The 14,315-nt window shown below is 47.2% G+C and overlaps 2 protein-coding genes across 3 annotated transcripts in view; one reads left to right on the plus strand and one right to left on the minus strand.

The window, feature by feature from the left end:
* The window catches only part of GPA33 (glycoprotein A33), a 38,489-nt gene extending 37,001 nt beyond the window's left edge, over window positions 1-1,488 (minus strand). The window contains exon 1 of the mRNA XM_042925867.1: window positions 786-1,488. Coding sequence (XP_042781801.1) covers window positions 786-828 — 43 coding nt within the window. The 5' untranslated portion in view covers window positions 829-1,488. The remainder of the gene's footprint in view (window positions 1-785) is intronic.
* A 3,546-nt stretch (window positions 1,489-5,034) lies between these two features.
* The window catches only part of STYXL2 (serine/threonine/tyrosine interacting like 2), a 31,400-nt gene continuing 22,119 nt past the window's right edge, over window positions 5,035-14,315 (plus strand). Inside the window, exons 1-2 of one of the 2 annotated variants that reach the window (XM_042925148.1) lie at window positions 5,035-5,113; window positions 5,834-5,959. In XM_042925148.1, the coding sequence (XP_042781082.1) occupies window positions 5,850-5,959 (110 nt within the window). In that variant the 5' untranslated portion in view covers window positions 5,035-5,113; window positions 5,834-5,849. Of the gene's footprint in view, window positions 5,114-5,786; window positions 5,960-14,315 lie in introns of those variants that run through there. The other variant, XM_042925147.1, reaches the window with a different exon arrangement.

Consider the following 14,315-nt stretch of genomic DNA (forward strand, 5'->3'; position numbering starts at 1 on the left):
CCCAGTCTCTCCATTTCCATTCTCCATTCTACTTCCTCCCTGTGCCCAGTACCCCAACACCAAGGCCTCCGCCCTAACCCTTAAACACTCCATGGGCCCCACGCGATGACTTTGCTCTTTGGCAGCAGTGGATTTGGATTTGAACATTATATCGACAAATGTCTGATTTCTCTTTTGCAGGGTGTTCCCATCTGCCAAGTTTTCAGCGACCAGAGTATCGGAAGGGCTGAAGGGCTTCGACCTTTGGAGAGGGCCTTTGTAGTTTGGTTTTTGAAGGGTTTGAGTCTTCTCTTGCTCTGGGGATGATATTGAGCAAGTTGCAGTGTCTCTCTGCCTCGGTTTCCCTACGTGGGATGGAGATATTATCACTTTTACCATTGCCTTTTCCTCTAGTTTTAAGGCGACGGGTAAAACCCCAGGTAGTGAACATGTCGATATCCACACATTCTGGATTCTCTGGGACTTGATTTCAAATACTTAGTCCCTATTGTCAGATGGTGTGTCTGATCTCGTGATCTGATTTGGGATCAGAATTTACAGTCTTGAGAATTTATGATTTATTCATTCCAGAAATGGGCCGGGATTTTATTTACTGATACGCATATACAGACCATTCCGATACTGATTCTGGCCTGGAAACTGCTGCCTGCACAGCAGAACCTGTACTTCTGCCCAGCAGGAACTCAACTATGTCACTGGAGGGCCTCCCTGAGGAGGCACTGTCAGCACTCAGGCCCCTTGTCTCACCCGCCCCTGGGCCCTGGACAGGGGAAGAGCCTACTCACCTGCACAGAGCATCCCCAGCACGGGCCTCATCTTCCTCGCCATGGTCTTGCTTCCTCTGTGCCCCAAGCCCAGCCTGGCTTGAGCCCCAGACAGGTCTGGGCTGACTAGCTGAATTTACAGCAGCCTCTGGCCTGGCCCAGCCCTCTGTCGCTGTGGTTTCCCTTTTCCTGCACATCTCTGCCCAGCCTGGCCCCCCGGTTGTGCTCGTCAGCTGGTCTGGCAGAGGAGCTACCCTATTGGACTGGACTTGAACCAGTCGCCGCCCCCTCACCCCCTGCCTTTTCTCCATTTGGCAGGTGTACAAAGTCCTGGACTTCTCCCCAAGGCGTGGGCTGCTATAACAGATAGGAAGTTAACATCTTGTAATAAAAAGGGGAATGATCTCAGAGGCAGGTTCTCTAAGCCCATAAAAGAAGGGCGTTGCCCACAATTGCTGACACACCCCAGAGCACAACAGGATCCCCTTCTTCCTTCCCTTCTCCTCAACCCCCACCTGACCCACACTGCGGCCACGGTCATGAAGAAGACAGGAAGGCTCTATGCTCAGAGAACTGACCATTTGGTTGGGAAGATGAGAGTCACATGAGTAAAGAAAGAAGACCATCTTAGAAACACTATGGCCAACTTGTCTCGGTTTGCTTGGAACTGTCCTTAAAAAAAAAAAAAATCGAGGTAGAGTTGAACCAGACACAATGTGACATTCGTTTCCGGCGTACAACATAGCGATTCAACAAGTTTGTACCTTATGCTGTGCTCGCCACAAGTTAGCTACCACCCACCATGCTGCAATGCTATTGTGATACCTTTCACTGTAATTCTCTTGGCTGTGCCTTATTCGTTCCTTAACTGGAGCCTGGATCTCCTACTCCCCTCACCGATTTTTCCGCCTTCCTTCTGGCCACCATCAGTTCGTTCTCTGTATCTATGGGCCTGCTTCTGCTTTTCGTTTGTCTGTTTGTTTTGTTTTCTAGATTCCACGCGTAAGTGGAATGATAACGGCATTTGCCTTTCTCTGTCGGACTTATTTCACTTCGCATAATGCCCCCTGGGTCCAACCACGTTGTTGCAAATGGCAGGAATGCTTTTTTGTGGCTGAGTAATGTTCTTCATCTGTTTGGCCATCAGAGGGCACGTGGGCTGCTTCTTGGCGACTGTAAATAACGCTGCAGTAAACAGGGGTGCATATGTCTTTTCCAGTTAGTGTTTTCATCTTCTTTGAGTTTGTGTCCGTAGAATTACCGGATCATATGGTATTTCTAGTTTTAATTTTTTGAGGAACCTCCATACTATTTCCCACCGTGGCTGTACCACCAGTTCCTGAGGGTTCCTTTTTCTCCACATCCTTGTGAACACCTGTTATTTGTTGTCTCTTCTTTGTTAGCTACTCTAACATGTGTGAGGTGACGTCTTCATTGTGTTTCCGATTTGCATTTCCCTGATGATTAGTGATGTTGAGCGTCTTTTCATATGTCTGTTGGCCATCCATCTGTCTGCTTCGGGAAAATGTCTATTCAGGGTCTCTGTGCATTCTTTAATCAGATTGTTGTTTTGGTGCTGAGTAATACTTTCTATATTTTGGATAATAACCCCTAATAGGGCATATCTTTTGCAAACACCTTCTCCCAATCAGTAGGTTGCCCTTTTCATTTTGTTGATGTTTTTTTTTTTTTTTCTTTTCATGGTACAGAAGCTCTTTATTTCGGTGTAGTCCCAATAGTTTATTTTTGCTTTTGTTTCCCCTGCCTGAGGAAATATATCTAGAAAAATGTTGCTGTGGCTGATGTCAAAGAAATTACTGCCTGTGTTTTCTTCTAGGAGTTTTATGGTTTCATGTCTCACATTTAGGTCCTTAATCCATTCTGAGTTTATTTTTGTGTATGATGTAAGAAGTGGTCCAGTTTCATTTTTTTGCACGTAGCCGTCCAGTTGTCCCAGCACCATTTATTAAAGGGATTGTCTCCACCCCCGCCGCCCCCGCCCACGGAACTACCCTGGTTTTAAAAGAGAAAATCCCTTGTCCCTGGAATCTCTTAGTCCAGACAAAGTGGAAATGACCGGTCACCCTACTTCAAGGGTGATGGTGCTATGGGGAACATAACTCAGAAAATGTTACAGGAAATGAAATTGAGCGAAGGAAAGGGGCCCCACTTTAGGCTGAGTGGCCAGAACAAAATGGGGAGATGAGTATGACTGTTCTCTATTTTACAAACAGGAATCTGATTCTCAGAGAAGTGAAATGAGCTCTCAAAGGTCATACAGCTAGTGAGTGTTTTTCTGATTTCACTCCAGTGGCCTGATGTCACCCTCTGCAGGTGACTGAGGGTATACAGAAGACAGAAGCCATGCCTCCTCCTGAGTGGTCCCCTCCTTATCTGTTGCCTCTCTTAGGTGTGTTGTTGGGTCTCCATCTTTCCCTCCCTCCCTTACTTCCCTGCCACCCTTTCGTTCTCTGTGCTGTGGTCCTATCATCTTGAGCCTTACCCTGACTGAGGCAGCCCTTCTCTCCTTCCCTGCCCCTTCCCTCCCTTATCTCACCTCTCTCCCAAACCACATTTCATCTTTATGGAACCTTGAAGTGGGTGGGCATGAAATGAATCCCCAGCGTTTCTCAGTTATGGCCATTCCTTGGCAGTCAATTCCTGAGTCCCTATTTTGACCCTCAGGGTGGAGGTTTGGTGACTGGCCCGGGGTGGTGCCATGTTCCTCCTCAGAGATGTGTTCCTTGACCACTCTTTCCAAAGGAGCCCCTAACTCCAGCCCTGCCCAGTCTCTGCCACACAACCTGTTTGCTTTCTTCCCAGCTCTAACCACTGGCATCCCCCAGTTTCGTTCATGCTCTCCCCTCTGGCATTTCTTCCCCCATCATATCTGCTCTTATGATCCAACTTGTTTTTTAAAAGGCCAGTGTGTGTATCGTTACCTCTTCTATGGAGCCTTTCCTGACTTCTTCAGCCAGAGGGCTCTTCCCTCCTGTGAACTCACACAGCACTTTGGATCTCTCTTAGGATACTAACTACATTCTGCCTTATGCTGGAGTTATTTTTGATCTGTGTCTCATTCCTCCTAATAAAGCGTGAGCTCATTCATTTATTTAGCCAATTTTTGATGGTACTATGTGTAGGACACTGTTCCATTTGGCCAAGGAGAAGGACCATTTTGAGCATATAATTATGTGATGCATAGTAGATAAACATTTGTGAATGGGTAGACCAATGGGATGGGATGGACGGATGGATGGATGGAGGTGTAATTATAGAATGTGTGAGATGAGGGGCTGAACTATTGGGTTTCTGGGCTTTGCTTTGGTCATGGCGATGGTGGGAGGTTACAAAGAGCAGTAACCTGGGCTATGCGCTCATTTGAAGTTTATGAAGCTTGTGGAATCTTTTTAATGTTTATTTATTTTTGAGAGAGAGAGCAGGAGTGGGGGAGGAGCACTGAGGGAGGGGGGACAGAGGATTGGAAGCAGGCTCTGTGCTGACAGCAGCGAGCCCTGATGTAGGATTCGAACTCACAGAACTGTACCGTGAGATCACGACCTGAGCCGAAGTCGAACGCTCAATCGATTGAGCCAGCCAGGAGCCCCGAAGCTCGTGGGATTTTTACACCACCCAGGCTTGCCACTTGACCATCCCCACGAATGTGAGTGTCGTCGGGGAGGGACTGTAGAGGGTGAACACAACTACTCGTTTACTATTCAGAGTCATCGCTGTTCAAAGAAACGTAACCCTGGTCACAAGCCGTCGACTATACCCTTCAGTTGCACCACGGTCCTCTCCCGACATCCATCAGAGCCCCTGCCCCAATCTATATATTGGGTATTTTTTCCCAGCACCCTCTAGACTGACATGGGGCTGGGATACAATTTGTTCCGTTCTTCTAGATTTGTGGCACTAGACCGCCTTCTGGAAAGACTTTGAATAGGTAGCTGCAGGCAAGAGAGAGAGTCCAAAGGAAACCTTTTCTTCAGGCCTCTCCATCTATGAAGCCTGACCTTCTTCTAACTTTGCTGCTCAATGTCAGTGTCCGGTGTCCAGAGAATCAGCCAGGAGCAGGAGGGAAAGAGTTAAATGGGGCCAGCTTTCAGGTCTGGGTCCTGAGACTGCATTCCGTCCCCCCAGAGATCTGCCAGGCTATGGGGCCAGAGGCTAAATTTAGAAGGTAGCTAAGATTTCCCGTTAACAGCTGTCCTGTCCCTCAGAGCAGAAGCACTGAAGAGAGGAGAGAGGTTGGTCCCTCTCGCTGATCGGAACTTTTGGCCCTTTTATCCGGGTCCCTCAGCCCTTGGGTGACTGCCCTTTGGTGTGGAGATCTAGGCAAAGCCGCGGTGAGTGTGCCTCTCCCTTCATTGTGTCCTGCGAGCCCGAGACTTACAAGCAGAGGGGCAGCAACTCTGCCTGGAGTGGCAAGGCCCAGCCGTGTGTGGGACCAGCTCCGGAGGGATTTCATGTTCCTTAATCAGGGTGGTGCCTGAGCCAAAGGCAATGACCCCTGCGGCCTTGGTGAGAGGCACTGAAGAGGGCCAGCCGCCCCTCCCCCCGGGACAGGCCAAGGCGTGCGTCTGTGCACGAGTGGGGCGTGTGCCTACATATATGTACGCACGCGTGCGTGTGTGTGCTCACGTGCCTGTGTGTATGTGAGGGCACACCCAGGAGTTCCAACAGAAAGATCCTTCTGGCCTGAGGAATCCCTTGCTTTCCAACAGCTTTAGCTTAGTCGACGCAGGGCGCTGGGTCGCCTCGCTGCTTCCTTGCCGGGATCTGAGAAGGGGCCAGGTTGTCGCTTCTTAAATATTGTGACTCCAAGGTCACAAGGTCAGCTGTCCAGCTGACACAGCTGGGGCGTGCATCTCGGTGTCCTGCCGAACCCAAGTCAGACCGGGCTTTCCCCATGGGTCGTCTCCCTCCTGGGGGTGGGTGGTACGCGCTGACCTTCCCCCCCCCCCCCCCCCCCCCCCCCCCCCGCTAACGCCGCCGATATACCCCTTCCCCCCACAAAACCTCCAGAAGCGGATTCCCTAACCACCTTTCTCCTGCCAAACCCACAGGGACTGGCAGGCTGTCATGGCGACCAGCGGGGACCCAGAGGAGGAGCAGGTCGTCCCAAGTGAGGAGGATGAAACCAGTGTGAGGGCCGTGCAGGCCCACTACCTCCGGAGCCCCTCCCCCAGCCAGTAAGTGTGCACTTGCCGAGCTCCCTCCCCGGGCGGCCCCAGCAGGAGTGCGCCGGGGAGCGCGAGATGTGGGCCCCAGGGAGACCCAGGCACCGCCTTCAGGTCACTCGTTTCTATTACTGAGTACTTTTTATGTGTCATACTTCCTGGAAGAGGCAAACATACCAACAGACGACACTGGAACGAGGCGTGGGCAGTGCGGGAATTAGGACGCCTCGGGCCTAGTGCGTGGGGGGTGGGGCAGGGAAACTTGGATGGGTCATAGGAGGCTTCCTAGAGGAGATGATGTTGGACCTGAACCTCGAAGGACAAGTAGGAGTCCGACCGGCCCACCTGGAGGGTGATGCTTGACTCTCTAGGACTGAGGCTGAATCTGGGCGCTAGACCATAGAGGGAAGGAATCAGGACAAGAAGAGTTCAGGCCCAGGCCCTTGTGCTAAGGATCGTTTTGCGTCTGCGATCCAGCCACGTGTTTCAACCTGGGGTATGTGCATGCCTGGAGGTAAGTGGTAGTGTATCCAGGGGTAGATAAATATAGTGCGTCTTCCGGGAGAGTCCTCTCTAGTTGATGACGAGTAATTTAAAACTTTCTTTTACATAAAATTATTGAGCGTATGTTATGGTATCGATTGGGGAATTGGCATGAAATCTTCAGGAAAACTACAAGACATCAAAGAAATGTTTAACCGCCGGCTGCAGCAATGGTGTGTGCCTATCTATTTTCTTCTGCCATAGATAATAGCAGGAGACCCGGCTTCTAATCTTAGCCCTGTCACCAAATTTATGCGACGACTCCCTTTAATTCTTGAGCCTGTGTCTCCTTATCTGTAAAAAAGGGAGGAAGGACCCAACGAGGATACCTCAAGGTAACTTTGCCTCAACATTATCTGTGATTCTGCCTGACTCCATTTTTCTTCCGTTCTCCTGGGGTCTTGCTGGCTCCTGCTTCCCAGGGTTCAAAAGCCTTCCCCACTGGAGTGAGATGGGAACAGGGCAGCTGTTACCTCAACATTATCTGTGATTCTGCCTGACTCCATTTTTCTTCCGTTCTCCTGGGGTCTTGCTGGCTCCTGCTTCCCAGGGTTCAAAAGCCTTCCGCACTGGAGTGAGATGGGAACAGGGCAGCTGTTACCGCTCGTGGGCCAGGACACTTTGTCCAAATGGAGTTAGGGACTTTTCCTTTAAAATTCGGCGTTCTGTTCCCACTTAGAAACACTATCAGGATGGAGTGTTTAAAGTATATCCCTCCCCTCTCTAAACTACCAGACAAAGCAGAGAGAGTTGTGTGTGTGATTGAGGTAGGTGAAGAAAGGCTTTGTGTGGTAGTTAGGGTAAGGCTAGCTTGCTTTAGCAAATGGGTATTTCTCTCCCACTCACGTAAATTCCCAAACAGGTGCCGGAGCAGTGATTCCGGAACGGAGGCTCCTTCTCGCCTGTAGCTCGTCCCTCTTCAGGCAGGCTGCTAACGTCACCGTGCCCCTTAGCATCAAGACAAAATGGGACGGAATCTCTCAGGAGGTTTTTATGGGCCAGGCCTCAAAATGGCCCTTTCTCTTCCATTCATTTTCCATTGGCTAGAACTCCGCAAAGCCGTGCTTTCTTACAAGGGAGGATGGGGAATGAGGTCCGTGAGCCCCGAAAAAAGAGGAAATGGGTTTGGTAATACAGACCAGTCTCAGCTGCAGTATACCCCTGTAGGCGGTTAATATTCATGGTGTTTTTCTCCCCACTCGTGAAACCCCAGGGGAGACAACCCCCAAAGCAGTTTACCAACCGCTGCATACCGTTCAAAGTCTAGGTTCTCTGACTGTATGTTAACAACTAGAATTTAAATAAAACCTTGAAAAAAAAAAAAAAAAGGGCGAGGTTCTCCAGAAGGTCTGCATCCGCTGCCCAGGTCTGAGTGCAGCATGTCACGGGCTGGCCAGGGTGAAGGAGGACAAGCTCCCATTTGCTAAAAGGAGGAACAGGAGGTACAGTCATCAGTCCATATAAGTAATGAGCATGTCTGCCCGAGAAACAGGAAGATCTCCTAGATTCGACCTTGATGGGGCTCTCAGGGTAGCCTTCCCTTGTCTGTTGTTCTGTGTGGCCTCTAGCTTCCCCGTTTGGGCCTTTTTCCTTGTCTGTTATCAAACCACATCTGAACGGCCCTTGGAGAGAGTGTGTTTTCCTTGAAGGCTGTTGCTTTGGCAGACTGTGTCCTACTTATGGAAATTTGGGGGCCCAAATTTGGCTGAAAACAGCCAAAGGCTTTTTAGGGCTCATGGTTCCTTTGCAAACATGATCCCTTCAGAAACTAAATATGTTTCCGATGGACATAGACCAGACAGCCTCCTGTGTCAGAAACCACGCACCAAGCTCTTTCCTAGATATAATTTTCGATCTTGATTTCTTTCTTGGCCTCCTTGTCTGCATACTTCACTCTCTGCTTAAGACTGTAATCTTGAGAGGGTGTCTGGGACTTTAAATGTGAGTGGGAAGTCCAGGATGCAGGTTGCCACGTGCAGTGGAATTGTTAAAAGTTTGACAACAGAGTGTGTCACTGACAAGCCAATGAGGGGCCGGTGCAAAACTAAACTAGAGGCAATCCAAAAGAAGGCAAGAGAGAAGAGAAAAGGAATATAGCGAGAGTATAGTGAATAGTAAGAACATAGTAGGATTGTAGATTCAAAGCCCTGGAGAAATAATTATGTTAAACAGAATAGAAACTGAACACTCCAATTAAAAGCCAGTATTATCAGACTCAGTTTTTTTTTTTAAAAGCCTACCTACTGTTTACTAGAGACCCACCTTAAAAACAGAGAGATATGCAACGATTAACAAAGGATAGAAAACTTACACTACCCCGTTCAGTTACAATTGCTCACACCTTCAAAACCTAGTGGTGTCAGAACCGTTTTTAATGTTCACAATCAGGAACCTGGACAAGACACAGTGGTGTGGCTTCTCTTCACTCCAAGATGTCTAGGGCCTCGGCTGGAAAGACTTGAAGGTCCAAGAGGACTTGAGGCTGAGGGAGACTCGGCCGCTGAGGGCTGGTATCATCGTGGCATCTTCGCATGTCTGACACATCATCCGGGGCGTTAGGGGGGCTGTAGGCTAGAGCACCTGAGGTGGTCTTGTCACATGTCTCTCCATGCGAGCCAGTTTGGGCTTCTCATAGCCTGGTGACTGAATTCCAAGGGTTGGCATTCAAGAAAGCAAGACAGAAGTGCACTGATGCTCATGAGCTAGCCTCAGAAATCATACAAAGGACTACAGGGGCTCAAAAGGAGGCAACGTGAATTCTGCTACCACTGCAGGAGTAAAGAGAACGAGCCAGATGGGAAACGCTGGGGCCACCTTTGGAAAACACAAATTGCCACAGTCACCGACACTAACTAAAGCCAGTTACTGATACCAGACAGGGAAGACTAAGGTGGACGTAACCAGAGACAAAGAAGGATGTTTCACAATGACCAAAGGTGTGGTTCACCAGGAAGATATCATCATTTAAGATTTCGATGATCGAATAATGTAGCCTTAAAACATATACAGCCAAAAATTGACAGAACTAAAGACAAAAATAAAACCCACAATCTTAGTCAAATGGAAACATTTTTTAAAAACAACCTCAGCAACTGTTATAGTATGAGCCCCCCCGTGCCAAATCATTAAGAATATAGGAAGTTTCGGGGCGTCTGGGTGCCTTAGTCGGTTAAACGTCTGACTCTTGATTTTGGCTCAGGTCGTGATCTCATGGTTCATGGGATCAAGCCCCACGTGGGGCTCTGTGCTGACGGCGAGGGGACTGCTTGGGATTCTCTCCCTCCCCCTCTCTCTGCTCCTCCCCTGCTCATGTGCTCTCTTTCTCTCTCTCTCAAAAATAAATATTGAAAAAAAAAAGAATATAGGAAGTTTAAACAAAATGATAAACAATGTTTGGCATTAACAGAACGTGTACCCAAGAAGTGAAGGATATACATTATCACATGCACATGAAACATTTACCAAAATAGATCATATGCTGGGCCATACGTGTATCAACAATTTTTTAATGCTTGAAATCGTACAAAATATGTTATTTGACCTTGGGAGAATTCATCTAGAAATCGATAAACACAGAAATATATCATAGAAATTCTGAGTTAAACCGCAACTCAATACTGCTACATATCCACCAGACTATCTAAAATCAAAACCTGGTGATAGCAAATATTAATGAGGATGGGAGGCAATCAGAACTCCATCCGTAACTAGGAAGAGAGGAAACTAGCACAACCACTTGGAAAACTCTTTCATAATATCTACTAAAGCTAAGCATATGTTTAGTCCTGTAACCCAGCAGGCTCACTGCTGATACGTACCTAACAGAAATAAGTACATTTGTGCACCGGGAGAGAAGTCCTGGAATGTTTTAGCAGCTAACAGTCATTAAGGGTATAGAATGTGCAAATAACAGGATGAACTGTCCAATTAACCGTAGGCTGGATATATAAAGTCTGGTGTATGTATATATTTTTAGATACTGCCCTAGGGAATAAATATTTTTACTACGTGCTTATCACGTTAGTCATTGAGCTTCTCGGATTATTGGTTGGGGCACGCAAACGGTGAGCACTGGCTGTGAAGGTGAAAAGTGGGTCACCATCAGGGGAGGTGGGAGACAGGCAAGGCCAATCGTGTTGCTTGCACAGTTTCACATGAAGTTAGCCTGCCACGCACAGGACAAAAGCATCTGTTTATAAGAGAAGAAGTTCCAGTGGTATTCAATCCTTACTCCTTCCAGCTGCCAGTCCCCGTCCTGGGCAAAAACAGGCTCAGCCTGCAAGTCCCCCTTACACGGAACTGGCTGAGCTTCCTGCAAGCATGGTCCCACATACAGAGCTCATTTTCTCCAGGTTCTCGGTGACTCCTGCCGAATCCTGTCGGTTTTGATGCTTTTCTTGGTTTGTATAGATTCCTTAGCAATTGGTTTTTGAAGCTGACCCCAAATTGGCTATAGCCCTTTTCAGAGATTGTCAAGGGAGGCAAACACAGCGACACTTCGTGGGCCATCTCTTCCTATAATAATCGTCATAAAACCTGAGGTATAAACTATTACAGCTCCACTGGCTTTTGAGTTATCATTCAGTCAATCCCACTGCATTACAGAACCAGGCCTAAACCAGCCCAGATGAATGAGTCTAAGTACCTTTAAAAAAGAAAAGACAATCCACAGACTAGAAGAAAAATGTGCAAATCACATATCTGATAAAGAACGTGTATCCAGAACATATGTTTATTTTTTTTTTAATTTTTTTTAACTTTTATTTATTTTTGGGACAGAGAGAGACAGAGCATGAACGGGGGAGGGTCAGAGAGAGAGGAAGACACAGAACCGGAAGCAGGCTCCAGGCTCTGAGCCATCAGCGCAGAGCCTGACGCGGGGCTCGAACTCACGGACCGTGAGATCGTGACCTGAGCCGAAGTCGGACGCTCAACCGACTGAGCCACCCTGGCGCCCCAAGAACATATGTTTAAAAACCTCCCCAAACCCAATAAAAAAGAAACGAACACCCCAATTAAAAAAAAGACAAAAGATGGGAATGCAAGCTGGTGCAGCCACTCTGGAAAACAGTATGGAGGTTCCTCAAAAAGCTAAAAATAGAACTACCCTACAACCCAGGAATTGCACTACCAAGCATTTATCCACGGGATGCAGGTGTGCTGTTTCGAAGGGGCACATGCACCCCCATGTTTACAGCAGCATTATCGACAATAGCCAAAGGATGGAAAGAGCCCGAATGTCCATCGACGGATGAATGGATAAAGAAAATGTGGTATATATATATACAATGGAGTATTACTCGGCAATCAAAAAGAATGAAACCTTGCCATTTGCAACTATGTGGATGGAACTGGAGGGTATTATGCTAAGTGAAATTAGTCAGTCAGAGAAAGACAAAAATCATATGACTTCATTCATATGAGGACTTGAAGAGACAAAACAGATGAACATGAGGGAAGGGAAACAAAAATAATATAAAAACAGGGAGGGGGACAAAACAGAAGAGACTCATAAATATGGAGAACAAACTGAGGGTTACTGGAGGGGTTGTGGGAGAGGAGATGAGCTAAATGGGTCAGGGGCACTAAGGAATCTACTCCTGAAATCATTGTTGCACTAGATGCTAACTAATTTGGATGTAAATTCTAAAAAATGAAAAATAAAATTTAAAAAAATGGACAAAAGATTTGAACAGATACTTCACCAAAGAAGATACGTGAAATGCAAACGAGCACATGAAAAGATCCTCAAAATCCTTAGTCATTAGGGAAATGCAAATTAAAACCACAAGGAGATACCATTCCATACCTATTAGAATATGTAAAATTAAAAAGATCGACCATACTAAATATTGGTGAGAATGTGGAAGGCCCAGTCCCGCTGCTGGTGGGAACGTAAAATGGTACAACCATTTTATAAACTTTTTAAACAAGTTAAACATACACCTGCTTAAACATATACCTACACCTGTATGATCTAGTCATTCTCCTCCTGGGTATTTACTCACAAGAAATAAAAGCCTGTGTCCCTGCAAAGACTTGTACATGAATGTCCAGAGCAACTGTATGCATAAGAGCCTGGAAACAACCCAAATGTCCATCAACCAGTGAATGGGTAAATGCACGGGGGTGGATTTACACACTGGAATACTATTCAGCAGTGAAAAGGAATGAATTATCGATTCATACAACCACATGGATGAATCTCAACATAATTATGCCAAATGAGAGCAGTCAGACAAGAAAGGGTATATACCACGTGATTCAATTTATAGAAAATTCCAGAAAATGCAAATGACTCTCTATAGTGACAGAAAGCAGATCAGCGGTGGCCTGGGGAGTTGGGCAGGGGGAGGGCGGAGGGAGGGCGGAGGGAGGGCAGAGGGAGGGCTTCCAAGGGGCCTAAGGAAACTTGGGGGATGATAAATACGTTCACAGTCCTGATTGTGGTGATGGCTCCACGTATGTCAAATGTTAACCAATCACACATTTTAAGTATGTGCCATTTGTATAACAATTATATACCTCAAAAAGCTGTGCTATGAAAGGGGACATAAAACTCTCTTCCGGGAGGCAGCGTAGTGCTGTGGAAAGAACTTAAATGGTATAACCGAGGCCAAAGTTGAAGTCAGGTCTGCTCTCCCACTTAGTAGCCATGAGAGCGTCCATAAATTACTTACTCATAAAATTGGAATAGCTGGTTTGCCCAGTGGTGGAAATTAAATGATATAACGTATGTTGTTTGTAATATACATGTAATATATGACACACATTGTTGTAACATAGAAAGGCACATTAGGTATTGATAAATGGTGGTTCTTTCCTTTTCCTTCCAGAGAAAGATATCTGACAGTAACTAACGATGTCAAGGAACTTGTATCTAACAAGAGACCAACCCACCTTCGTTAAAATGGCACATGTTTCTCGTGCTGTCAGCAAATACTGTATTCTAAGCAGCTGATCGTCACCGTTGCTTTTGGTCTCCATCCTGAATAGTCCTCCCTGTACTTAATTAGTGACTGAAATTCCATCCTTCTTGCTTTATCTTTTTTTTTAACATTTATTGATTTTTTATTTAAATGTTTAATGTTTATTTATTTTCGAGAGAGAGAGCGAGCGAGCACGAGTGGGGGAGGGGCAGAGAGCGAGAGAGACCCAGAATGTGAAGCAGGCTTCAGGCTCCGAGCTGTCAGCACAGAGCCTGACACGGGGCTCGAACCCACGAACCGTAAGATCATGACCTGAGCTGAAGTCGGACGCTTAACCCACTGAATCACCCAGGCGCCCGCTGCTGTATCTCTTCAGTGAAAGGCTTGAGTCTTTTTAAGACTAAATATGTACGGAGTCAGCAAATAGCCCACCAGCCACTCTTGGCCCTGGTTTCCTACGGCTACTGTAACCAATGACCACAAACTGAGTTGCCTAAACACAACACGGATACGTTCTCCTGTAGTTTCAGAGGCCGGAAGTGTGAAATCAAGGTGTTGGCAGGGCCGCTGTCCCTCCGAGGGCTTTAGGGAGGACTCCTTCCTTGCCTCTCCCACCTCCTGGCGGCTCCAGGAGTTTCTTGGCTGTGGCCGTGTCCTCGCAACCTCAGCCTCCACCTTCGCATGCTTCCTCTTCTCTCTCTTCTCTGTGCGTCCTTCTTAAGGACATTTGCCATTGGACTTAGGGCTCACCCTAATCCAGGATGATCTCACCTCCAGATCCCTAACTGAATTACATCTGCGGAGATCATTTTTCCAAATAAAACTGTATTCACAGGCTCTGGGGGGCATGTCTTTCTGGGATACCACCATTCAACTCACCGCTGCCCTAGCTCCAG

Source organism: Panthera leo, chromosome F3 (genome assembly GCF_018350215.1).
Source record: "Panthera leo isolate Ple1 chromosome F3, P.leo_Ple1_pat1.1, whole genome shotgun sequence".
Taxonomy (NCBI): Eukaryota; Metazoa; Chordata; class Mammalia; order Carnivora; family Felidae; genus Panthera; species Panthera leo.